Source organism: Camelina sativa, chromosome 16 (assembly GCF_030686135.1).
Source record: "Camelina sativa cultivar CO46 ecotype springtype chromosome 16, ASM3068613v1".
NCBI lineage: Eukaryota > Viridiplantae > Streptophyta > Magnoliopsida > Brassicales > Brassicaceae > Camelina > Camelina sativa.
Genome location: NC_141895.1, coordinates 3,500,200 through 3,526,803, shown reverse-complemented (window position 1 = coordinate 3,526,803; position 26,604 = coordinate 3,500,200). Strand labels below are relative to the sequence as shown.

General features: G+C 33.6%; 5 protein-coding genes and 1 pseudogene across 9 annotated transcripts; 4 read left to right on the top strand and 2 right to left on the bottom strand.

Annotated features, from left to right (window-relative positions):
- Positions 1 to 559: 559 nt before the first annotated feature.
- LOC104749649 (uncharacterized) lies at positions 560 to 3,930 on the top strand (annotated as a pseudogene). Its single transcript, XR_015585064.1, has 18 exons — positions 560 to 808; positions 982 to 1,054; positions 1,162 to 1,205; positions 1,338 to 1,380; positions 1,462 to 1,530; positions 1,605 to 1,715; positions 1,836 to 1,908; positions 2,048 to 2,092; positions 2,186 to 2,265; positions 2,358 to 2,425; positions 2,519 to 2,585; positions 2,696 to 2,809; positions 2,928 to 2,998; positions 3,091 to 3,191; positions 3,275 to 3,334; positions 3,417 to 3,485; positions 3,572 to 3,625; positions 3,735 to 3,930. The product of XR_015585064.1 is annotated as an uncharacterized LOC104749649 (transcript).
- Positions 3,931 to 4,124: 194 nt separating this feature from the next.
- Positions 4,125 to 9,598, top strand: LOC104753336 (carnosine N-methyltransferase). Of its 3 annotated transcripts, none has more exons than XM_087492933.1 (18): positions 4,125 to 4,419; positions 4,983 to 5,055; positions 5,404 to 5,447; positions 5,932 to 5,974; positions 6,134 to 6,328; positions 6,398 to 6,514; positions 6,809 to 6,880; positions 7,215 to 7,259; positions 7,361 to 7,440; positions 7,694 to 7,761; positions 7,837 to 7,903; positions 8,181 to 8,301; positions 8,492 to 8,565; positions 8,663 to 8,760; positions 8,868 to 8,927; positions 8,999 to 9,067; positions 9,156 to 9,209; positions 9,346 to 9,598. In XM_087492933.1, the coding sequence occupies exons 1-12, from the start codon at positions 4,229 to 4,231 to the stop codon at positions 8,284 to 8,286; spliced, it is 1,101 nt and encodes a 366-aa protein (XP_087349059.1). In that variant the 5' UTR covers positions 4,125 to 4,228; the 3' UTR covers positions 8,287 to 8,301; positions 8,492 to 8,565; positions 8,663 to 8,760; positions 8,868 to 8,927; positions 8,999 to 9,067; positions 9,156 to 9,209; positions 9,346 to 9,598. The 3 variants fall into 3 exon arrangements, with proteins under 3 accessions (XP_087349059.1, XP_087349060.1, XP_087349061.1); XM_087492934.1 differs by having other exon boundaries at positions 4,165 to 4,419; positions 8,186 to 8,301; XM_087492935.1 differs by lacking the exon at positions 5,404 to 5,447 and having other exon boundaries at positions 4,220 to 4,419.
- A 7,941-nt stretch (positions 9,599 to 17,539) lies between these two features.
- LOC104749648 (protein CYSTEINE-RICH TRANSMEMBRANE MODULE 6) lies at positions 17,540 to 18,791 on the top strand. Its single transcript, XM_019237966.2, has 3 exons — positions 17,540 to 18,115; positions 18,250 to 18,388; positions 18,546 to 18,791. Exons 1-3 carry the CDS (start codon positions 18,085 to 18,087, stop codon positions 18,589 to 18,591), a joined length of 216 nt encoding a protein of 71 aa, XP_019093511.1. The 5' UTR covers positions 17,540 to 18,084; the 3' UTR covers positions 18,592 to 18,791.
- Positions 18,792 to 20,822: 2,031 nt separating this feature from the next.
- On the top strand, positions 20,823 to 21,487 carry LOC104749647 (protein CYSTEINE-RICH TRANSMEMBRANE MODULE 6-like). The gene is made up of 2 exons (XM_087492932.1): positions 20,823 to 21,115; positions 21,248 to 21,487. Exons 1-2 carry the CDS (start codon positions 20,955 to 20,957, stop codon positions 21,291 to 21,293), a joined length of 207 nt encoding a protein of 68 aa, XP_087349058.1. The 5' UTR covers positions 20,823 to 20,954; the 3' UTR covers positions 21,294 to 21,487.
- A 398-nt stretch (positions 21,488 to 21,885) lies between these two features.
- On the bottom strand, positions 21,886 to 24,781 carry LOC104700237 (proteinaceous RNase P 1, chloroplastic/mitochondrial). Its single transcript, XM_010471323.3, has 7 exons — positions 24,473 to 24,781; positions 22,955 to 24,147; positions 22,796 to 22,885; positions 22,518 to 22,699; positions 22,298 to 22,418; positions 22,148 to 22,219; positions 21,886 to 22,058 (listed from the first exon to the last, which is right to left on the bottom strand). Exons 2-7 carry the CDS (start codon positions 24,098 to 24,100, stop codon positions 21,960 to 21,962), a joined length of 1,710 nt encoding a protein of 569 aa, XP_010469625.2. The 5' UTR covers positions 24,101 to 24,147; positions 24,473 to 24,781; the 3' UTR covers positions 21,886 to 21,959.
- Positions 24,782 to 24,906: 125 nt separating this feature from the next.
- Positions 24,907 to 26,581, bottom strand: LOC104749645 (uncharacterized). 2 transcript variants are annotated; one of them, XR_015585063.1, is made up of 3 exons: positions 25,875 to 26,581; positions 25,587 to 25,770; positions 24,907 to 25,401 (listed from the first exon to the last, which is right to left on the bottom strand). XR_015585063.1 is itself a non-coding variant. In XM_019238275.2 (3 exons), exons 1-3 carry the CDS (start codon positions 26,529 to 26,531, stop codon positions 25,231 to 25,233), a joined length of 939 nt encoding a protein of 312 aa, XP_019093820.1. In that variant the 5' UTR covers positions 26,532 to 26,581; the 3' UTR covers positions 24,907 to 25,230. The 2 variants fall into 2 exon arrangements, 1 of the variants encoding a protein (XP_019093820.1); XM_019238275.2 differs by having other exon boundaries at positions 25,587 to 25,697.
- Between the last annotated feature and the right edge of the window lie 23 nt (positions 26,582 to 26,604).

Genomic DNA, 26,604 nt, shown 5'->3' with positions numbered 1-26,604 from the left:
TAGTCACCAATAGAATTCAAGACACTATTTCTTAATTTGTCTTCAATTTTTAATAATATTTACATTTACATTGTATTTTTCAAAAAATTTAATAATATCTAAAATTAAATTTTGATATTATATTTCTAACTTAATTGTATCCCTTAATTACATTTTCATAGAATATTTTAAATAAATTTTAAGAACTTTTGGTTCATATGGTGTGATATTATAATTATTCATACAGGTTAAATCTTAATTATTATACAAAAATTACATATTCAAATAAAACTAAAAAATATATACTACACAAACAAATTTTAGATTCCAAATAATATTTTTATCGATAAGTATAATAAATTTTGTAAATATAAATTACAGTATAATTATTTAATAATTATTTTACTCTTTACATAGTGGGTTGTTACCTAGTTAGATTGTAATTTTATGCACTTAATGTAAATGGAGTAATAGCTAAAATTCTTTAGTTTTATGTACAGTAATACTTATCAATATTGATCATAAATGTCACGATCAATCTTATCCATTAGTAACTTTGAAACTAGGCTTTATATAGTACAATACTAAGATGAGCCAATTTGAAAACATCGTTTCTTTGTATAACTGAAGAAGATTCCACCATGGAGATGACAGCGACAGAGACGGCACCGGAAATGGTTACAACCACGACAAACGTAACAGAATTGATAGAGAAGTCAAGGGAAGTGTATGATGAAGAAAAGGATGAGAAAATACTCCCTCAAAAGAAGCCTGTTCTAGCAACTCTCGAAGCCAAATCTCTTCCCGCCATCATCAGTGCTTACCTCAAGTATCTTACTTAGTTTAATCTTAAGACTTCAATTTTTTTTTCTTTCTGAAGCTCTTGTTAATAATTATGTTGTTACTACTTAATAGTGTATTTTTCTAAGGTGGTCAAGTAGTAATTAAGTTCGTTTCGTTACCGTTGACTTTCTCTATATGCTTATTTGGAAATTTTTACAGTTATCCCGACGCTGCAGAAAAAGATGTGAGAAAATGGGAAAGGTCATATCAGAAGATGTCTCCTGCACATAAGGTAAATCTTTGTTTCCTGGTTTTTATAGTCTCGTACATGTACATAGCTGTTAAGCGATACCCAAAATGATTTCATTTTCATGTCAAGTTTTTTTTCTTATCCTGCAGGCATTGTTACCTCATTACCCTATGAAGTTCCAGAGTTTAAGAAGGTGTAAATCCATAATGATCAGTAGATATTAATTTCACTATCATCTTGTAGTTTTAGATAAAGTATCGTCACAGGCTCGCTTTATATATATTTGAAATTTTAGTAAGTATATGGTTGGAATTTTTTCTTGCAGGTGTATATGGACGAATTCACATTTCATATTGAATATGCTTCAGGTTAGTTTCTGACATTTCTTCTTTTTGCCACAACTCAAGTCATGTCATGTAAATGATGTAATTTTATATTTTACTTGGCAGGCTTTTGAGCCTTCTCTAGACTTGAGTAAACACATGGGCAAGGGAAAAACAGGAGTACTGTCTATCGAGGTCAGATCACGACATGGAAAGTTTTCTCCTTGATTTCATTTACAAATAACTTTAATTTCTTTTTCTACATGCAGGAGCTTCAAAGGATGGAAGGTTATGATCATTCACACAAGAATCACTCTGTAGACACAAGAATCAATAATAAGACATGTGAATTTGATGGAAGCCTGTTAAATCATGAACATGTCAGTGTCATACCAACTGACCATATATATGCTTTTATATACCTCAGTTCCTTCCAGGAAACGGGTTGACTATTTTTAACAGTGCGTTTTAGTTTATAATGTTACTCTTTTATTTCTTAGGTATCATTTTCATCTCATGATTTGTTGGATTCGTCGTTACAGACACAATGTTCCTCTGGTTGATGTAGACAAGGTATGCTTTTTCACTTTACTATGGTTGATGAATGATAGAGTTTACACGCACACCAGTACAACTGCATATATGCATATGTTAATTTGTTGTGTGTTTTGCTCACCAGTCTATTACATGATATTGTTGTATTCTGACATAGGTTCGTTGGGTACTAAGGAATATAGTTCGAGACTGGGGAGCAGAGGTAATCATATTTTTGGTTGTCATTTTCTTCTGTTAATGTCACATTCTTTCTTGAAAATCATATCGCAACTTTAGCTGTTCTTTTTATTTACAGGGTCATACCACACGAGATGAATGCTACAAGCCTATCCTTGAAGAGATTGATTCCTTGTTTCCTGATCGTCAGAAGGAGAGGTACACCGTGTTACTATTATTTGATTGAGCATTTTAGTACCTGCTACATTTACTCTGCTTACAAAGTTAATTAACAATATATGATTTGGCAGCACTCCTCCAGCCTGTTTAGTCCCTGGTGCTGGACTTGGACTTCTGGCCCTTGAAATTTCTTGTCTAGGCATGCAATGGAGTATCATGTGTTTTTTTCTTTTATCTTTTTTGTAGCTTTGAGGGCAATGAGGAATGTAACAAATCTTATACATTGGAACAGGTTTCAGAAGCATAGGAAATGAGTTTTCATATTACATGATGTTATGCTCAAGTTTTATTCTTAATTAGTAAGAGTTTCTTACTTTCTTGATCAAGTTTTATTAATTGCGTCAGTTAATTTCTTGCTTTTAATTCTTGTTTTGAGTATTGCTCTGTTTGTGTTTTTTTTTCTCATCAGTACACAAGTGCCTGATGAGTGGACAGTATACCCCTGGATATACACCAACTCCAATTCTCTCTCGGAAAGTGATCAACTGCGTCCTATTTCTATTCCTGATATTCATCCTGCTAGGTATGTGATACCTAACCGCAGAGAGAGAACTCAATCAGAAGGCATATTAAGCAATTTTCTATTGGTAAAAACTTGTTAATTTCATTTGACTGAAAAAGTTTATGTAAAATGTGAGCAGTGCAGGAGTAACAGAAGGTTTCTCTATGTGTTGTGGCGATTTTCTTGATGTATTCAATGAATCAAGTCAAGCTTTTATGGAAACAGTGACTACTTTCTCTTTTGATTTAAGCCAACATGCGCTACATGTATACTTGTAATGTAACTAGTATCTGTGAATTTGTCAGGGATGTGGGATGCAGTTGTGACTTGTTTTTTCATCGATACGACTCGTAATATCATCGATTACATCGAAACGATATCCAAAGTTGTGAAGGATGGAGGAGTATAGTTTCTTCTTTACCACTTTTTTCTCAAGGCATTTGATCTATCATTGCTTTTGACTGTCTACATTGATTTTTCCATCAGGTTTGGATAAATTTAGGAGCTCTATGTTATCACTTTGCGGACATACCTGGCCTTGAAAATGTAATAAGCTTTTGGACTTGTCCCACAATCTTGAAATGAATTTGACATCACAATATAATTTTTTCTTTTTGTGAATACTTAGGAAATGTCGATCGAGCTAAGTTTGGAGAATGTAAAGAGAGTTGCCTCGCATTATGGGTTTGAGATTGAGGTATAATGACATTATCTTGTTAAGAATATAACGTGACATGTTACTCTTCCAACTTCCATACTCAGTGCTTGTTCTAACATTAGCAGAAAGAAAGAACAATTGACACAACGTACTGTGCAAATCCCCGGTCTATGCAAAAGGTCAGGATTTCATTATCTCTAGTCTCTCTAAGCTCAAACTAATTTGTATGTTTCTATAATTGGTTTTTGGATCAAGGTGAACTTATTTGTGATGTTGTGTGTGTTGCAGAACCGCTACTATTCTGTCTTCTGGACAATGAGGAAGAAGTGTGCTATTTAACAACTTAAACCAAACATCCCTAAAACTATGTATTCCCTTCTGGAGTTGTTTTTGTGTTGCACTTTGGTATGTTTATAATGAATTTACAGTTCGATCTCAAAACATACCCTTTTTTGTGTTTAATGAAAAAAAAAACTTTGTACTCCGACTTGTTCGTTATCCTTTTGGCTTTTGCTCAGTGGCCACTCACTAGAACACTCAGTGACATAGTCACTATGTGTGTCTGAATCACATTAATAATCAAAATTGTAACCGTTTCAGAAGCAAATCAGAAACAGTTTTAGCGTTTGGATTACGTATTTATTTCTCCAATATACGTTTTTTTAAATTTTATTATCTAGTACACAAAATGGGCTAAGGCTAGGCCCATTAAGGAATGAAAAAAAGAAACCGTTTCATCGTATAAGACGACGACGACCAAACTCCTAAACAAAAGAGCCACCATGTCGGAGACGGAGACGGCGTCGGCACCGGCACCGGCACCGGCACCGGGAATAGTGAAAGATATGGCGCCGGAAACGCAGACGCCGAGGGAAGTGGATGATGAAGAGGAGGAGAAAATATCCCGTCAGAAGAAGCTTGAAGAAGCTCTCGAAGCCCAATCTCTCCGCCGCATTATCAGTGCTTACCTCAAGTATATATATATATATATATATATTTATTTTCTCTCATCCTTTATTCGTCTTTTACATCGATTCATACGTGTTACCTGAATTGGCAAATATGTTCATGGACAAATTGTCTGATTGATTTGAATTTCGAATCACAATTCTGGATTGGTACTGTGTTCTTGATTTTTTATTTATTTTAGGGTTTAGTAGTAGTGGTGTTAAGTTATGGGAACTTGATTTTGGTTTGATGTTCTTGCGTAAATAAGAATACGTCTTACTTTGATTATTAAGAGAATACTTTTATTTTTGTTTTCTCTAGTGTAAGGTGAATGCTAAAGGTCATTACTTTTGATTTGTATTTGTTATTTCGGTTACATAATCCGAGATTTGCTGATCAAATTTTGGATTTCACGGTTCGTTTGAAGCCTCCTGTAGAAGATGGACTTTGAATGTTGTCAGTTTTCTACTGGGTTTATTCTTGTCACAAGAATCTTGTGGTTGAGTTGTGCGTTTTGTAGTTGAAGGGCGGTTTAGGTTTAAAAGGTTCTGCATCATTTACTTGCCTTGTGTTTGGAAATGTTTACAGTTATCCCGAGGCTTCAGAAGAGGATCTGAAAAGATGGGAAAGATCATATCGGAAGCTGTCTCCTGCACACAAGGTAATTTCTGTTGCTTGGTTTCTAGCCTTGAGAAATTGTGATATTAGAGAGAATAGTTGCATGTTTCTACTAAAATTGTCTTTAAATGTGGTCTCCCATAGATGCGTCTAGAGAAAAAATGGAAGTTCTTGTTTCTGTTCAGTTTGTTTTTTGTTGTGTTACCAAATTAATATTATATGTTAATGATCTATTTCTGAAGCATAATTTACAATATGAAATGCTTACGATGCATAGCGGTTAAGAGATCACCAAATGATTTCAAGTCAAGTTGAAATTTTTTGTTTGCTTATAGTTGTAAACTTATAATAGAACTAACGAAATTCAGTGATGCCTTTTTTCCTTGTCCAGGCATTGGTACCCCATTTCCCTATGAAGTTTCAAGGATTAAGAGAGTAAACTCTAGAACCAGTAGATGTTTCTTTTTTTCTTATAGTTGCTTCAAACTTCGCATATGATTAGTTGCTCCTTTAAGATTCCTGATGCTGCTAAACGTTTTCATTAACTTTTGTAGTTAAAAATGATATATTTGTTACAATAATGATATGCCCTGGAGAGATTGAGGTTAGGGACAGTCTAAACGTGTTACAAGCAAGTCCTTGGTGTTGGCATTACTGCATTTCATCCTTTCATATTTTTCAACACTGTTTTACATATATCTACTACTCTCTGAAAGTTGGACTAATTAAGTATTAAGTATTGATTTCCTAAGTTTTATGAGTTTCGTGGCTCTTACAATTCTTCTTTCTCATGCTTGCACACTAAACTCGAAACTATAGTTGAACTTGACTTATTTGTATCATGTCTGAGTTTTTTCCAGATATCATAAGCATAATCTTGTTTAAAAGGTTAGTAAGTTGTTGGTATTTGTTGTTGCAGGCGTATATCGGCGAATTCACTTTTCATATATCATATGCTTCAGGTCAGTTGCAGACATTTCTTCTTCTAATTCCCTTGGTGTTTCAGTTACTTCATGCTACTTTTTTGGTTAATGATTCGTAATTTTAACCGGAAATGCTTGATATGCTAGAAAATCTACAATTTATGTCATGTAATAATGTAATTCATAATTACTTGGCAGGCTTTTGAGCCACCTATAGATTTGAGTCAGGAACTTGATGGTTGTGAAGACTCAAATTTAGAATGTGCTCCACATGAGAAATATACTCTAGATGAAAGGCACGACTCTTCTTGCCAGCCGGCCTTGACCAATAGTTGTACATATCAGGAGGAAAGCAAACACATTCGTGAGCCAATAGCAGGAGTGTCTATTGAGGTCAGATCAAGTCATTGGAACTTTTACTCTTTTCATTTACAATCTTTAAATTTATGTGTATTATTGCAGGAGCTTCAAAGGAAGGAAGCTCATAATCATTCTCCCAAGGATCACTCTGCAGACACAAAAATCAATAATAAGACATGTGAATGTGATGGAGGCCAGTTAAATCATGACCATAGCAGTGTAATGCGAACTCATATACTCTTATACCTCATTTCCTTCCAGAAAACGTGTTGACGATCATTAGCATTGCCCAGATTCTTTAGTTATTATATCAGTTATAGTAGATCTTTAAAGAATCACATGAATATTTTCCTGATATTCTTGAATTTTACCTGGTAGTCTATATTCAGACAGCGTTCTACTGTCAAGCATAGGCTTTGTTGTGTATAATTTTGGATCATACTTTATGACTATAAAATTTTCATAATTCATCTTTTTTTTTTCTAATTCCTGTGGTCCTCTTTTCTTTCTTAGGTATCATTTTCATCCCATAATTGGTTGGATTCATCGATACAGACACATGTTCCTTTAGTTGATGTAGATAAGGTATGCTTTTTCACTTTTTTTTTTGGCTGATGATATTTGCTTTTCTCTGGTAGTGTGAGATAGTATTGTAAGGCATCCTTTTAATATCTATTCTCAATCTCTATAAGTTCCATTAGGCAATTTGGAAATATGGGGGTTTCGGTTTCCTCATATAAATTTGCATTTGGAGATGATTCCTGTTGAGCATAAATACACCTTCTTACACGTTTGCTTATGCACATGATAGAGGTGACATGTATACCAGTACAATTGCATATGTTTGTTGCGTTGTTGTGTGTATTTCTCACCAATCTATACTTTAAAATATTCATTATTTTGTTGTTTTCTAACACAGGTTCGTTGTATAATACGAAATATAGTTCGAGACTGGGCAGCAGAGGTAGCCATACTTTTGTTTGTCATTTTATTCTGAAAATGATGTACTTGGATCCTTTCTTTAATTTTATATTAAATTTTGTGGTATATTCTTTTTACTCACAGGGTCAGAGAGAACGAGATCAATGTTACAAGCCTATCCTTGAAGAGCTTGATTCCTTGTTTCCTAATCGTCAGAAGGATAGGTACACCGTGTTACAGCTATTTGTTCCTGACTTTTGGGTCTCTGACCTCATATCAATGCATTCGGAGTTTGTGGAAAAAGTACTTTTGTCTTTACTATTCAATATCCAAATCTGGTGGCTTGTTGTCTGATCCACAAAGTCCCGTTATAGAGACTTGACTAAAGAGACAGGACGAACTGAATAATTTGATTGAACATTTATAGTACCTGCTACATTCACTCTGCTTACAAAGTTAACAATATATGATTTGCAGCACTCCTCCTGTCTGTTTAGTCCCTGGTGCTGGACTTGGACGTCTGGCCCTTGAAATTTCTTGTCTAGGTATGCAATGCAGAAGTAATTTTTTTGTAGACTTGATGATAGTAAAGTATTTAACAATTCTGTACCCTGGAGCAGGTTTCATATGCCAAGGAAATGAATTTTCATACTACATGATGATATGCTCAAGTTTCATTCTTAATCAGTAAGATTTTCTTACTCTCTCGTGTACATTATCTTTTGTTGAGATATTTGGTCATCCATTTGCTTCAGAAAAATAGAAATCAATTTATTCCCAGTTCAGTAGCTCGCATTATTTTATTTTTCACATCAGCTAACCTCTAAAATTTAAACTGTTTTTCTAAATTGCTTTTGGAGAGTCCGCTATTTGATATCATCTGTGACGTATCTCTAACTTTAGTTAAGGTAGTTTTTAAGATTTGAGTTTTCCTCATCTTGTTATTTTTGTTTGTTTTCATCAGTACAGAAGACGCTGGTGAGTGGACTATATACCCCTGGATACACAGCAACTGCAATTCGCTTTCGGACAGTGATCAACTACGCCCTATTGCTATTCCTGATTCCTGATATTCATCCTGCAAGGTATGCCTTATCGAACCACAAGAGAACTCATCTATGGGTTTTGGAATGTGTTGGTAGTTTTAGGTTTAAAGACTTATCTATTTTCCTCGTAAAACACAAGGGAACTCAGCCAAGGGATTAAGCAACTTGTATTGGTGATTTCATTTATGTCACTTTACTAAAAAGGTTTATGTAAACATTTTGTGAGCAGTGCAGGAATAACAGAAGGTTTCTCAATGTGTGGTGGTGATTTTGTTGAAGTATACAATGAATCAAGTCATGCAGGTAAGAAGAAACCGTGGCTACTTGCTTGTGGTTTTAAGCCAATACACCATTCCTTTTTTTTTTTTTTTTATTGTAACCGTTAATACTGAATTTTCAGGAATGTGGGATGCAGTTGTTACTTGCTTTTTCATTGACACTGCTCATAACATCATCGAGTACATTGAAACCATATCCAAGATCTTAAAAGACGGAGGGGTAATTTACTTGTCACACTCTTTCCTTTCACCATTGATCCTTTTTCTTTCTCCTTTGATCTTTTTTTCTTCTTTGCTCCTGACATATCTTAATTAATTTTCCATCAGGTTTGGATAAATTTAGGACCACTGTTGTATCATTTTGCGGACACATATGGCCACGAAAATGTAAGAATTGGACTTGTCCTACGATCTTGCCATAACTTAGATATCACAATATATTTCTTGTTTCTCCTTAGGAAATGTCAATCGAGCTAAGTTTGGAGGATGTAAAGAGGGTTGCTTCACATTATGGATTCGTGATTGAGGTAATAATCTACACTATGATAATGACATGTACCTAAAATTAAAAATCTCATGTTCTTCCACACTCAGTGCTTGTTCTAACATTTGCAGAAAGAAAGTACAATTGAAACAACTTATACTACAAATCCCCGGGCTATGATGCAGGTCAGATTTGCATGTCCCTCTGGATTTGATTATCTTTAATCTTTGGAATTCCATTATCTGAATCTATATTTGGGTGGTTGACTTCGGATCAAAAGTTAGATTGGTTTGTGATGTTGTGTGTGTTTGTGTGTTGCAGAACCGATACTATACTGCCTTCTGGACAATGAGAAAGAAATGTGCAATAGCAACAACTTAACAAACTTTCTTTGTTAAAAAAAAAACAAAAAAAAACAAACTTCATTCTGGCCTACTTGTTGCATCTGAGGGTTTTTTTCTTTTTCTTTTTCGTTTGGTGAATTAGTGGTCCAATCTAAAAACTCGCTATTTGTTTTGTCCTAAACTAATAAATTATGTTCTCGATTTATGAATAAAAAAACCTTTGTACTCAACTTCTCATTATCCATTTGCTAGCCTTTAGACTCGCTTACTTTATGATCTCTGTCTCTAAACATGATTTTGGAGGTTCAGATACTTTAATGACAGGGACTAGCTTTTAAGAAAATCGAATAAAGGGATTAAAGCTTAGTAATTTTTGTTTCGAAAATAAAAACTGGTCATCAAATCCAGGTGAAAAAGCTGGTTTAATTAGGGTTTCTTGTTTGAAAAAAAAAAAAAACGGCTTTCTTTTGTCTCCTTAAAATTCGGCCTCCTAGACCTATCTCTTTCTCAATTCCCCAATAAGAAGAGTAGAAGTAGGAACCTGAATACTTATTACTTGTCATTTTAGAGACATTTTTTTTTGTTTTAAATTATTTGTCATTCTCATTTACGAATGTAACTTTTACAATAAAGTTCTAAATATAATTCTATTAAACTAACATTATAAATAAAATAAATTATTTCTGAAGTTAAACTTGTTAATTTACAAAGTTTTTTAATTTGCGTGAAATTCTCTAGAACCATAAGTAAATAAAACCGGAGGAAGTATTATATAAAACACATACCCTCTCATTTGTTTCCTTTCAATTCTCTTCGTTCCTTCCGCAGAAGGCCAACATTTTTACTCTCTAGATATTTGTTTTGTTTTTTTTTCTGTTCTATTTCTTTAAAAGATTTGATCACAATGGTGAAAAATTATGATCTCTGCACTTATGAGTAATATTTCGGAGGAGATGATGCGAGAAGCTGTCGGAGAGAGGATGAACGTGAACCATACTAGAGAATACACATACATGAAAATGCGATCGAGCTTCTTGAGGAAGGTGTGAGTGTGGATTTGGTGGATCCTAATCTGAAAAAACATGCCCTTGATTTGAGGAAGTGGAATATGAATGGAAACTGGTATTATTCCTTTGTAAAGCTTGGAACCATGTACTTGAGGCTAATAAGTCGTTCAAGGTAAAGGACGTCTATTCTCTCTGGTCTTTCCGATCTGGAAATGGAAAGCTCTGTTTTGCTCTCGTCCCTTCTGATCAGGAGACAAGTTCCAGCCACAGAGGCGGTTCTACTTCGGGAGAATCTAGCCGTGATGGCGCTTCTACTTCCGGGGCATCTGCTCAGATACCATTACCCGTTAATCGTCCTTCGCCTCCGGCCGGAAAGAGATTCTAGCCACTCCAGCCAAGGTCGTTCAGGAGAGAGCAGCTCTCGATCGTTATTCCTAATCGTACTCTGCTTATTGCTTAAGACACAAGTAAAAAGATTTTAGTTTTCAGGCAATTGTGCATATGCTATGCGGCATAGCCTTTTGTTTTTTTTTTTGTTTCCTTTCAGTGTAATGACATAGTGAGGTTTTGTCTCAGATGGTTTAGGATTCAAGCTTATGGAAATTAGAGGGAGGTATTGGTTTAGGATTTAGAAAGAATTTTAATGACTTTAAAAGTTAGGTAAAATATGTTGTTATTCAATCAAGACTTTTAAAAACTCTTTAAAAATTTGGTGTTATTGGTTGTGGATTTGTAAAAAGTTATCTAAAATCTTGATAAATCTAGTGTTATTGGATTAAGAGTTTTATAAAGTCATTAAAAGTTTTATGTTATTCAAGTAAAACAAAAGAATCTTGGATTGTTAATGAATTCAAATTTTATGTTATTGGTTTAGGATTTTATATCATTTCCTTCATAACAAAAGTCATGAAAACTCTTTCATCAAATAGAAAGATTTTACAAGATTTGAAAAAACATATCATCAAGATTTTAAAAAACTTTCTAAACAATCTCTTAGAATCCTTTATTTTTAACTTTCAATTTTATATGATTCTAACAATCAGCAAGAACATAAAGTCATTAAAATTCTTTCTAAATCCTAAACCAATACCTCCCCCTTAGTTTGGTCATTATTACTATCTTTGTTTTGATGATGTTTTAAATATGGCTTAATTAGTTTCCTTGCGCCAGTACGGGTCAAAACATGTTGACATTTTCAAGCTCTTAATCTTAAAAGAAGCATGCTACGTAGTTTGATATATACTTTCTCAAGTTTGTTGACCCAATATAAAGTTACTCACTAAAACACTATAAATAATCCCACACAAATTCTCCATTCTAATACAATCCGTCTTGAATGCCGCCGGACGTAGTGCTGTATTTTTGATGGCCTCTTTAGTTCTTCTGTCCATATCTAGAAACGGACTAATCACATGACCATTTCATCTCCAAACGTTGTTTGCAGAAAGGAAAACGGAGAAAAAAAAAACTAAAACACGTTGGCCAGTTTAGTTTCGATCAAACTATATATGACATCTATACTGCAATAGTTGTTGCCTCAAGATCATCTATGTAAAGAAGAAATTTAATCATCCAAGTGTTTGAAATAAAACGAGTATGGGATATGAACATTGGAGGGGTCTCTATGGTTACCAAATAGACAGACATGAGTAAATGGAGATCATATCATCATTCATTATCATATATACGGTTATATATGTGATCTTTAAAGGTTGTATGCAGATGAATTTGTTTATAGACGTAATGCTTTCAGATTTGACGTAAGCATACGCTTGTCTTGTGCATTGAGATTATCATTTAACCATGACTTTTGGGTAAATTGGGAAATAGACTTGGCTTTCTTAATACAATCTTTTGCGTTAGCGCGTTAGTTATATCATCTTCTTTTTATTTTTCTAGGTGCAATTATTACTTTTTGGGTACCTAAATTGTGTGATATCCACACAACGCAAATACGTGACGAACATAAATTGCATTAACTACATTTGTCGGTTCACCAAATAACCAAACTTCTCTAACGTTGATCCTCTTAACTTATCTGGAACACTAATTAAATCACAGCTTGCGATTACATTCTCTCACCTGATATGAAAACCAATACTTAATTTCCTTTATAAGAAAAAAAAATCCATGTGCCCTCTCGAAAATAAAGTTTTCGGATAGAATATTTATTAACGGAAAAGAAAATAGTAAGTTGTATAAATCTGAAAAGAAACTATTCTCAGAATAACAACATGTAGCTAGTATTCTTGTGACTTGTGAGGGTTAATTAGTTGTACTAATCTTCTTTTTCTTAACATGTAAATATTCCTATAGAGAAAGAACAAAACTTTTTTTTTGCTTTGAGAAAGAAAATAAACTATTTATTAAACAAGTAAAGGAATAAAGGCATGCTGAATTTATCATTAGTGTCGCATATTCTATGTAATTGAAAGCAATATTTTTATATAGAGATAACAAGATCAAAACACATATATATATATATATGTGATCAAATTAATATATAGTTTCTTGAGTAATAAAACTTCTCCAATAGTAATGATCCTAAACTCCATATCTGGATTACCTATAGAGGCTTTTTTTTGTTCCTCCACTATTTAATAGGCCATTAATAAAAAAAGAGTTTATTAATCACAAAGAAGTGGAGCAAATTAAAATAGATCAAAACGAAAAGACCAACTTGCATTGTCTTGTTTTTATTTTGGCGCGAATGTTATAATTATTTGTTAAAGGAGCTGAGTCGAAAGTAGCTAATCTTATTATATAAACCTTCGTTATGAAAGTTAGTAACTCACCAGATCGTGACACGTGTTAGTTTTAACAATTAAAGATCAAAGTTAAACAATTCACCAGATCGTGATACATATCAATTTTAGCGAATAAATATCAAAGTTAATAATTCATCAAATCGTGACATGTGTCAATTCTAATGATCAGAAATCACAGTTTTAAAGCTTGGTAAAAGGATGCGTAAGACAATTGTAATCTTATTATATATATATTTTTTAAAAATAACTAAAATAAATATATTGTGTGTCATCCATATCAAAGTTTCACTGTTACAAAAGATTCTCAACCACTAAATGGTAAAATAAATATACTATGTGTCATCTATATTTGGTCGTATAATTATACTATATAACTTAACACATTAAATTTTATGTCATTGTTTGCACAAAAAAATAAATAAATAAATTTTATGTCTCTATAGTTAGCCAATTTCGGATTCTGAGTACTGCAACAAGATTTGTGAAGGCACATGCGAAGAAAACGAAAAAAAAACAAAAATCATGAAAAATCGATTGGCAGTCTTCGGAATAAAGCTTGAATTGAAGTCTGAACTAACTTTTTTATTATATTAAAAATCTTACTATATAAAATAGGGTTTTCAAATTAGCCATTAACATAATCATGACATGTGTCAAGTAGATTGATAAGATGTTGACACGTGTCAAAAAAATTATTTTTCAAAATAGATAATTAAGAAAATAAAATAAAATCTACATAAAATTTACATATTTATATCTAAAAAAAACTAAATTAAAACAGAAAATTAACAAAACTAATCTATTTTCCATTGTATGTTACTTATATTATACGTATTTTCTCAATAAGATTTTGACATATATAAACAAAAAAAAAGTAATTCACTAAGCATGTATAATATTAGCTTATTAATAAATAAATAGTGAATAACAAATTTAAAATGAATAACATAAGTTATGTCAAAAGAATTATTATTTTTGAAACATAATAGGACATCTAATTAAGAAAATAACATTATATCTACATAACATTACATATTTCGATCGAAAGCTTTGATCTTTGAGTTTTTTTTTCTTATATAATTTTGTCGATCTATTGCGTGGGTCTTTGATTCGTGCGGGTTTTTCAATGGAAGCTATCAGATGCAATAAATGAAATCGAAGTATATAAGCCCGCTAATTTAATCGAGAATGGAGAGACTGATGGAAGTTCCAAAAGTGATTCTATAGTTAGTAGCATTATAAGTTTGGAAGATAAGTCGGTGGTTGATGTTTTTGGTCAAAATTTAGAGTTGTATTTTCTGAATAATGTTGATGATTCTGGTATTGAAACAAGATCTGCTTGATCAAGTAATTGAGAAGCGGTTTCAAATTTGGGAAGTTGGAACGGTATACCATTAAAAAATTGGTTTCAAACTGGATTTATGTGGTTTTCTATCGAATTAGGTTTGCAAAACCGTTTAAACCAGATATATAGAGAAATATTTGAGAATTTTTGATTCGGGTAAAAATAAGTTGAGAATTTATGTTTCGAGAATATTTGAGGCAAGGTCATAGCTTTAAATTGTTTAAGTACAATTGAATATTTCTGAAAAGTAAATAGGTTGTTGATCCTTAACGTGATTATGACATATGTCATGTTTTGGATTGTATATAAAGTTTCTGTTTTGTATATATGAATTATCTAAGACTTATATATATCATCCTGATTATAATTTTCAAATTTTAATTTTTCTTATATTATATTAACTTTTTTTCAATTTTTCAACTTTTATTGGGTTAGTCAAAAAATCATTGTTATCGAGTAGATAATTTTCACCAATTTTTCATCCAAAATATCTTTGGAGTAAAAATAAACTTCATGGTTAAAGAAATTATGTCACAATTTTTTTTTTAGTAATTATAAGAACTATAATTATGCGAAAATGAAAGTAAGAAAACATAAAATTTGTTTAATTTGTTTAGAAAACATTTTATAGGTGGTGATAAAGAGCATACTTTAACAATAAAATAATTTTGGGTGAAAGAACATATTTTTATGTGGTTACTTATTAAATGGTAAAACATAGAGTAAAATTATATGTGGTTAATTATTAAATGTTGCTTTGATGAATTTGTTGCATGTAAAATATTTTGTAAATAATTTGTGAAACGTTTTTGAAATTTGACAATAATAATATTTGTAATGATGAGTATCTGGCAAAAATTTTAGTGGGATATAATTTAGTTTTAGATTATTGTAATAATTGTTATAATATATTAAAAATATATAAATATAAATAAATGTATGAAGGTAAATACAAATATTTTCTCCAACTTAAATTATTTATATATTTACTTTAGGAAATAAAGTTTCTTTATATATTTTTAAAAAATTGTTTAAGGTTTAGGATTTATTTTTTTCAACTATTTTTAAACCCGCACATCGTGCGGGGCCTTATCTAGTATTAAAAAAAACTTTGTTAATCCCAAAAGAAAAAGGATTGTAAATATACCCTTCTATATAACCAAATAGATGATGACATATTTTTCACCAAACAAAATAGTTTCGACTAGATTTGTTTTTCTTGGTAAAATTTTTTCTTTGTTATTTATTAACCTTTTGTTTGACACATCATTGTTCTTGAACAAGTCTCAAAGAAATTTGTTTGTTGTCTAATCAAAGCAACTATATAAAAAGATTCATAGATATTACCAAGTGTTTTAGTCGTTGTTTCTTTACATTTCTCAATTTCATAATGCATACTATGCAATCTTTGACTTTGAAGTGTTACAAAGTTTCTTATGCATAGAAACTAAGGTTTTTCGGATTAACAAATTTCTCACGGTGTTATTATTAATTCTATTAATTTTCAGGATAGATAGCAAAAAAAAGATGAATACACGAAAATAAGATAAACAGAGATTATACAATAGAAAGCGTTCTTGTCAACGAACGATAGTACGTTTTACGAGAAAGTGGGAAGCAAGAAAAAAAACAATAAGCTCATTGGAAAAAAAATTCTCAAAATAGAAAAAGGATTAAGAAAAATATACAGAAAATTATTAATTCTAAAAAATGTAAATACTTACTTCAATATAAAAACAGATCGTCTCATATTATTCATCTAACAAAATAATTTATTCAAAAATATTGCTTTCAACTTTGTTCTATTGGTGAAACTTTTTTTTTAATGGGAAGACATATTTTCCTTATTTTTTAAAACCAAAATATACTCATACTTTTTACTTTTTCAGTTTGGAATAGTTAAGATTAATATGTTGACAAAAAAAAATAGAAGATTAATATATGCATCTTCTTTTTCTAATACTGTATTTTACAATTTATTGTAGTAGTTTAAGATTGTTTTATTTAATTTATATTTTCATCTTTGAATTATTTGAGATTCATATCTTACCGTGCTTATAAATTTCTATTATTTCTTTAATTATGTCCAATTATTTTCTTCTAATTTCTCAACTTTGATTGGTTAATCATAAACCTTTTTTTTTTCAAACATAATTGTTAACCATTTTTTCAATCTCAAAAGGAGATAAAGAGAAAACGTTCATCAACCTAATGGTTGGATAAAATATATAATCAAACACAAGCCTACAACAAACATAGATTGATTGGAAAAACATAAATCGTTGTTGATAGATCCATAAAAGCTTGGAGACATAGGCTACATCATGGTGTGTCAAAGAAACTTCCATGAATACGTTGAGAAATTAAACATTAGTTACTATCAAAAGATTTTGTGACGTTGGAAAATAGTCTTTAGTTTCATTGGTTGTTGGAGCAAGCCACTTTGAGATAGCTAAAATACGTAAACATGTTCTCTTCACACAGGAGGAGGATAGAGCCGAACTTCTCTCTATGGTGGAGGAGGTTGTACGCAAGGTTATCTCCCCAAGGGAGGAAAGTGGGGGAGGTTGGACGCAAATTTATCTCCCCAAGGGAGGAAGGTGGGGGAGGTTGATTTCCCCAAGGGAAGAAGGTGGGGGAGGTTGGACACAAGGTTATCTCCCCAAAAGAGAAAGGTGGGGGAGGTTGGACGCAAGGTTATCTCTCCAAGGGAGGAAGGCGGAGCGTTAGTCATACACTATTGTGATATAATTTATTTTTTATTCAAAATGTTTTTTGAACTAACAATTTTAGTGATTAAAGAAACTATGCAAAAGTGAAAATAAAGAGACATATAATAGTTGACTTAATTTGTTCATATAAACATTTTCTAGATGGTATAGTTAATAATATATTTGTAACATATAGTATACTTATGATATATGGAAAAGAAGCTTGCGTTCAATAAACATTACGGCCAAAATCTGAAGCTACCGCGAAACCATCCAAATTTTGACACGTGAATATCCACTACTAAACTTTTCTTTTTTGTTTTAACAATTATGCTGTCTTCATCACTTCCAACAAAACATTCTTCGGGAAAAACCAACTCAAAATCTAATTTTACAATTTTTTTTTTCATCACCAATTTTACAATTTTCATATCGTTGTGTGTTATATTATTTTTTTACAATAAGATATAATACTTTTAAATAAAAAAAATATTCAGTTTTCTAAAATATTAAAATTAATATTATTATTCCTTGCATGGGTAGGTAAAATGATATCGTTATTCTTAAAATTATTTAATGTTGATTTACATTAACTTTTTTTTTTAAAAAGGATGCTTCGTAGCCGTTTTCGTGCATCATCGTTGATTCGTTGGGGTTGGAAGGAGACTTAGCAACCAAACTAATGCTTTCTGACGGTCCTCTCACGCGGTTCTAACAAACCGACCTTCTTAATCATATCTCTCCTTACCTATATATATATATACACATGACTATATCTTCATTTACAAATATCATTCGATTCATATCATTTTCATACATATAGCTCTTTACATACGATTGTCCTCTACCGCCTTTTCAAAGAGATTCTATACAATTTGTTCGAAGATGAGCCAATACAGCCAAAACCAATCAGCAGGTTGGTTTATACGTCTTCTTTATAAATTAAGAATCATGTGTTATCAATCTCGCCGTAACCATTTATAAGTTTTACAGTTTTATGGTATAAAACTAATGTGAAATAATCTGTAATTCTGTATATGTAAATTATAGGAGCTTATCCTACGCCGCCAGTGTCTACCGGTCCCTACGTGGCACCGCCACCTCTCGGTTACCCTACAAACAATACGAGTTATGTAACGGCGGCTCCGGTCGAGACAAAGTCCAAGGGTGATGGATTCTTTAAAGGCTGGTTAGTCTCTGATCTCTCTCTCTCTCCTTTGAAAAACTTTAATTTTTTTTTTCAGTAACTGGCCCCGCTCGTTTGGTTAAATAACGAACCGGATCGGTTATTTTGTTTTGAGACTTAAAAATATTGAGAAATAATTTGTGTTCTTCTAATAATGTAGTCTTGCGGCCATGTGTTGCTGTTGTGTCCTCGACGCCTGCTTCTGAGCTCGGAGGGATTCGACGATTTCTTTGATATTCGTGCAAATTAATTTATCATTGTATTTTGCTTAACTCAAATTATATATTTGGGATTTATTTAGTTTATCAAATTTGGACTTCATATTTGTTGATTCAATTCTATATTACTCCTTGGTTTGTAATTGCGGAATTTCTTATCTTAATATATCATTTATTTTTTCTTCACAGTTATTACATCATATCATCCATATATAAACCATATGTTAGATTGACTTTATTACTGGTTAATTAGTCAACCTGGACTAGATATCAATATAATAAAACCATATATATATTAAAGTTTGATCTTTAAATTAACTCAAGTTAATTTTACAATAAAGTTTAAATTAACCTGAGTTGGTATATATTTGATGAAGTAAAATTGTAAAATTAACTTTAAATTAACCTGGAGTACATTTGATCTTTAAAAACGGGTTGACCCGTTATCATATACATGCAAAAAGATGCTTACGAAGATACGTACGCTCAAATTGACACGTGAACAATAATTAATGTAGTCTTCAATCTTCATCATCACTTTCGACAAAAACCAACTCAAGTTAATTTTACAATTTTACTTCATCACTTTGAACATGTTTACTATTTCTCCTTATTAATAAGATATTTTTTTTAAAAATAACATGTAGAAAAATATATTCAGTACGAAATACTATACAACTTTCGATATCACTAATTAAGATATAAAACATATTTTCATTTCTTTGTTGGGTTTTTGAAATACTATACAACTTTCGATATCACCAATCTCACACTAAATTCCAAACACAATAAAATCTGTGTTAAACGGCGTAGAGTTGTGTTTTTGAAGGCCCTTTAGATCATCGGCCACATTTATGAAGAGCCAATCCCGTGAGTCCATGACCATTTCATATTCAAATTTTCGTTTTGGCAGAGAATAAATTTTGTATCCACCCATGCAAAACTGTCAACTGCGTCAAGTCAAAGTAATTTTGCAATCATCACCGCAAGAGCTTGCGCGGTACCTCATGTTTTATTCTGCGGGTCATCAAATCATCACGTCCGTACGTACGGTTTGTGCGATCTTTGAATATTGTTTCCCTGAATAAATTAGACGTTATGTTTTCAGATTTGACGTAATTGAATATGGTCAAACTTGTGCACGAGAATGTGTCGTATATTTTTATTATTTTGGATAAAATTTTGGAATGCTGTATGTCATATTGACTTTTAGCTTTCTTAATATAACTTGGCTTACATTAATTTTGCTCTTCCACTTGGTGAGAAATGCATACCGCGTTATACATGATTACTTTCTTAATTATATTACTTTTTGGGTAAAATTTAACTGATATATCGCAACGTGAATACAACCGTCACGAATATAAATTGAGGAACAATGGTTGTTCACCGAAACAACCAAACTTCCATAACGTTAACGTAGCTCCTTTAAATTGTCTGGAATTAGATTTATACATTCAAATAAATTAAATTACAATTTGCGTTTACATTCTCACATACCTAAAATTTGAAACCAACAATTATTCTTCATCATATGAAAATTTTCATGTGTTCTCTTGAAAATTAAGTCTCTCTTTTACTTAACATGTAAATATTCCCATAGAGAAATATGTAAATATTCCCATAGAGAAAGAAGTACACTTTTTGCTTTGAGAAAGAAAATATTTTTATAATTTTATTAATCAAGAAAGGAATACAGCTATGCTGAATTATATTCTCTTTTTTTTTTTTTTTTTTTTTTTTTTTTGCAATTTCATAGATAAGATCACAATGACTAATTGAGTAAATAGTAATTTTCTAATTACTCAATTGGAAATAGTAATGACAAATATAAATGATAAAGATTGAATCACATGATTTAAGGGATTGAATATCAAAGTAATTAAAGTATGGTTTATTCATTCCTTAATATATACAAAGTTATCTAAAAGCTTATACTTTTGATATATAAATAACCCAAAAATAGAAAGCACGAAATTAATTGTATGAGACACATGTCGATATCATCATAGCCAATTAAAAAGAATCAACATGCCTTTTTTGTTATTCTTCAAGAGAAAAAAAATCAACACATTTATTACTTTAATTTTTATTAGAAACAAAAAAGGGAGCTTCCTCGTTTCCGTGCGTCATCTTTTGAAAATCTATATATTAATGGAGACTTAGCAATGAATATGATCTGACCACCTCACGCGGTTCTACTAAACCGACCTTCTTTTTTCTTATATATTACGCATGTCTACATATCTTCATTACAAATATCATTGTATTCATATTACATCCATACACCTCTCATCTGTACGTAATATTTTCCTCTAACTTATCAAAGAGAAGTCCTAATCTGTTCGAAGATGAGCCAAAACCAATATGCAGGAGCTTACCCTTCACCACCAGTGTCTACCGGCCCTTACGTGGCACCGCCACCACTCGGTTACCCAACCAACGACACCAGTTATGCAACGGCCGCTCCGGTTGAGACTAAGTCCAAGGGTGATGGATTCTTGAAAGGCTGGTTAGTCTTTCTATTTATTTTATTTTCCTATTATAACCGGACACGTCGCACGTGTGTTTAACAGTCAAACCGGATGGGTTCTTGTGTGTTGTAATATTGTTTAATCTTTTTTTTGCATTCTTTTGAATGCAGTTTTGCGGCCATGTGTTGTTGTTGTGTCCTCGACGTATGCTGCTGAAGACTTGGATGTTTTTATTTGATTATCATAGTTTTTTTTTTTGTTCAACAATTTGATTATCATAGTATTCTGCTTTTTATATAATTGGATTTGATTAGCTTATGACATTTGGTACTTCTATTTGTTAATTCGTTTCTATTATCGCTCTATATTTGTGTAATTTCACCATCTTATTTACAAATCGTTTTCCTGCTCTTAGCCTCGGCATAATTTAGATAATCAAATATTGATTTTTGCAAATCTGAACCTGAAATATCCAAATTGATAATATAATACTATTAAGCAAAGATTATAAACAATTCAAACTATAAGACTGCTAAGAAATCGCGCGTGCAATGTTTCGTCAAGGTCGTTAATTACCAGCACGTGATGCCTACGCGCTACACCTTGGATTTGGATCTTAAGGACGTCGTCTCCGGCGAAGCGTTCTCGTCCAAGGATAAGAAAGTGACGGCTCCCAAGGAAGCGAAGACGAGGTTTGAAGTGGGAAGAACAGATGGTTCTTCTCCAAGCTTAGGTTTTGAAATTCTTATTAAAGTTTTAATCTTTTGTTCAATTGTTTTGATGATTAAAGATTCAATTTTGAGACATCTTTTGGTTTTAAAAATACAAATTTACTTAGAAATCAAGAATCAATGTAAAATGATACAACAAGAATCAAAAATTTCAAGGGGTTTTGGATCGTTTTGCGCATAACCATTGCCTTGATGTTTGGAGATCATCTTCCACGCTCATTGGGACATGCCATGTTCCATCTTCAGACTCCTGCATTACCAAACATCAATCATCATCATTATTGCAAAAACGGAGATGAAAGCTTTGAGATAGAAATAGAAAATGTGAGTGTTGTTGACCTGTGTAACGATGGAGTATGGAGGTGGCATGTGTAGTGTGAGTCCATTTTCTCTTGAGACAGAGATCCGAACCTGCAACATTGAATATTCCAATACAATCAAAGTCTATATATATACACTGAGTAATCCAACATTGGATTATATTTATACCTGATGCTTCTCTTTCCACCTTGGGAAGAAACTATTTCCAAGTAGTTGGAAGAGATGGTCTCTCATCTCGTCGTTTGTCACCAATAAACACTTGCAAGTTACAGCTGCGTAAAGCCAATACCTGAAACAATTGATTTCAGATTAGAAATGATTTTTGTCTTTTTGGATCATTCATGGTCAATGCAATCCACAGAGTAAGAAAAGATGTAAATGAATATACCAATCATCGTTTGAGCCAGGAGGAGTAGCATAGAGAGCACCAGCGTTTTTCCATTTCTCTAGCAACGCTCTGTTTTTAGGATAAGTAGCTGGACCTCCATTTACACGACTCTTGTGCAGGATCACAAGTGGTAATCTTTTCGACGGACTTATTTGTTGACATCTCTGGACAGTATTGTTAAGCTACAGGCGAGAGATAAGAGTCACATTAGTTATAAAGTAATCAAGCAATGATCTTGAGATTGGCACTAGAATGACAAAAGAGTAGCTAAAAATCACCTGGAAGAAGCTGAAACTGCGCTGGTTGACTAAGCCCATGTTGGCTCCGTCAATAACTGCATCAAACGGTCCATGTCTTTCCAGCCATTCCTGCGAACAAAAAACAAACCTTTTTCAGCTTTGCTCCTAGACAGTTTCACCACAATCCATTTTTGTTACCTGAAACTGATTAAAATTAGCTCTGACTTCTCTTTCACAGGCTAATCGGGTCAATGATGCAGCGAAGGTTTCTGTCTCAACCGGATTGATATCAATACAAACAAGCTTCTCTTTGCAGCATTTACACACACCATTCTCATCCATCTCTGTTCTTTCAACATTCCACTTGCCAGTCCCAAGCCATCCCTGTCCATGCCACCCACCACCACCACTCACAACCGCATCCCTTATTTTCTTCACATCCCATTTCTTTACTCCAGCTTTTGCAGCGGCTTCAGATTTAAACCACTCCTCAATCGTATCAAAAGTCGATTTAGAAACCTGTCTCACCAAATCTCTCAACCGCTGCAACGTCTCATAGACCTTGTCTGCGTTCTTCGTATCCATACTAACTTTCAAAAGAGCAGCAAGCTCAGGTTCCTCAGGGACAACCTCTGATTCAATCATATGTGCATCGACTTCATAAGCTTTGTCTGCATTACCCTTCCTACAGAAACCAAAAAGGGCTGGTCCATAGGATCTCAGCCGTGGTTGAATACCAAAGGCTTTCATCTGTATCACCATATCGAAAGCCATTTCCGGGTCATCCTTTGCAACGGCAAGTCTAGCACCATTTGTGAAAGTTGCTTCATTGGGAACAACTTTGTCAACAATCATCTGCTTAAATATATCAAAACCCCTACTAAGCCCTGGATTAGGAGAAGAATCTGTTTCTGCCTCAGCCAACGAGCAAACATAGAGCAACACATTATAATGGTACTGGCTGAGCTGCACGCCATTGCGCCTCGCCTCATCGTACAAGCGAAGAGCTTCCAAGACATCACCTTTCCTAGAGCACATATCTAGCTTTTGTTTCAACACTGCCTCAGGAGACTGCTGAATAGCTTTCTTCTTCGCTTTCCTCGATAAGTTTCCAGAAGGAGAAGCTGCTGATTGTTTAGCAGTAGCGAGGGGGAGTGTGCATAGATGTCTGCTACGCTCAACAAGATTAAAAAGTTGTCTATCACGGGTACCTTTGACAAGTAAGGAAGTATGGTACCAACGAAATGAAGAAAAACTAGGATGGTGGAGATGAACAGATGGGACTTTGAGCATCATTGAAAATAAAGGACAACACGCCCGAGAAAAACAAGTTACACGCAGCATAACTCTGCTCTGAAGCTGTTGTAGAATTAGTTTTTAGTCCAATTCATCTGCAAGAGAGACGGTACAAAACTGAGCTGTCTTCTTAACTTAGTCTAAGCATCTAAAAGCTATATACATTATCGAGAAAAAGCAATAAACTCTTACTCAATCTTTAAAAACAACCAGTAACAGAAAATAAAAAAAAAATAAAAAAAAAATCTTTGGTCCGAAACCTATTCCAAGAACAAAACTTTAGTCAAGAATTATTTAAGAATGTGAATTTTTCAGTCTACAAAGGAGTGGAAATGTGGATAAACATCGAAATTGTTCATTGGGTAATATCGTCGAACAGGTTGGACGCAACACATAAATTTTTTGAGAAAAAGAACTTACTTTGCGCCAGAGAGAAACTTTCTTTCTGGTGGGAAAATTGGAAAGGATAAAAAGACGACTTTGGTCGACACAGCTCCTCTCCTTCAGGATTCACCATGGATTATCTCCAAGGTTAATAGATTGAGATATATGAGAGTCTCTGCCCATGGATAGATTTTGGATGCTACTTTCTAACGACGTCGTTTAGCTACTCATTTTAGTTTATTTCTAGTTTTCTACCCTGTGAAGCCCAGGAACGGCCTAAATAATTTACACTAGGGCTTCAAACGAAGAAAACGCTAGGGTTTTAAAAAATTGGGGTTTTGTTTTGGGTTACAGACAGACATACTGGTCTATATAAAAACCCAGACCGGGTCATGGTTCAAGCGGTCTAGTCTTGTGATTTACAACATTGGTTAGCATAAAACATCCACGTCTAAAGATTGGTACCAAAATACACAAGAAATCAAACTTTCCATATGAACATGTTTAAGTGTAGTTTCAAGTAACCGAATACACCAAGAGTATATGACAATGGAACAAATGTGTATAGCTAGTATCTATACAAGCACGAAACAGTGTGTATATGACAAGGGGACAAATGTGTATAGCTAGTATCTATACAAGTACGAAACAGTGTGAGTCATGTTGTTTATCTACAGAAAACCTATGTGATGAATACGCAGAGCATGAGATATACTCCTTCAACTAATGGTGATGAATGAGATAGATCAAAGAATGTGAATGTCAACAACTGCAAAAAGTAGCAGTCACCATTTCTACAAGAGCTTGTAGTAGCAGTCACGGCCTGAGAAGAGAGTTCGGTAGTTTCTTCCACATGGACAGTTGATCTCAACCACAAAGGCCTCGCCGACTCTATCCACCTTCACACCTTCTTTACCCTCTTTCTGTTGCTCCTCTTGTACTACTACCTCATCTTCTACCTGGCACTGTAACAAACATTTATTGTGCTCAAAAACAGGGCTTTTCATTCAGAGACTATTAAGAGACAAGTGAGCAACTCAATAAAGGACATTTGTTTGATCAATCAATATGATTCCACCAAATGCATTTCATCAGATACATTCCATTGAGTCTCTCCATGAGATTATATATGTGTTCAGAAGATTTGAACCTTAGGACTGTCGTCTTGTTTCCCAGAGGAGACTGCTGCTTCACCGTACTTAAGGAGCTTGTTACACCATTGATCCAATTCACGAACTCCATCCTTGATAACATACAGCATCTGCCCATTATCACCATCTTGAGTTAAAGCTACCACACCACATTTCTACTTCGCAAGACACCAGTCATGTATACTGATAACAACAAGAAGCTAAAACTTGGTTCTCGAGTCTCGCAGAACTCTCAAACGAATCAGATAACAGAACAATAGGTAAAAGACTAAAGGAATCTTTCTAACCTTATTGGCTTCAGAGCTCTCTGGATTCGCGAAATCACCTTCACGAATTGCATTGGAGCGAGAAGATCGGAGAAGAGACTTGGAAGAGGAAGGTGCGGGAGAAACATCGGAGACGGACCTTCTGAACATCGGTGGACGCGGCGGGAGAGAAGAAGGGACATTACCAGAAGGCGGCGATGTTTCTTGAGCGACGCCGTTTCGTGAATTACCCGACCCGAGCATAGATCCAGCAAATGTATCCGATAAAGATCGCTTGTAAATAGGCGAACGGATTCGATTCGGGTTGAGAACAACCACCGGAAGCGGAATCTTAGAATATCCCATGAGATTCGCGTCTTCTTCTACTTCTTGCTCTTCCTCCTCAGGCCGTTGAAGAAACAGCTTCTTGCGTCTCGGCTCTTCAGCATCCTTCGATTCCGGCGATGGACGTTTCACGGGGCTGGTTATTCCGGCGGTCGAAGAAGAGCCGAAAGATCCGTAAGATCGAAACTGCGGAGGAGACGAGTTCGCACGGCGGCGATCGGAGGAGTTCCCGAAGCTGTTGAGACGGAGGAGTGAGAGATCAATGTCATCTTCTTCGGGATCGTATGTGTAATCCGTTTCTTGGGAGTTATCGATTAGGGTTTCTAGGGTTTCCGCCATGTTTAGCGTCGTCATCTTGGTTTCTCAGTACTGTATGTGTTAAAAAGCTCAATGCGAAATTTGGTGAAAGAGACGACGAACACTGGAG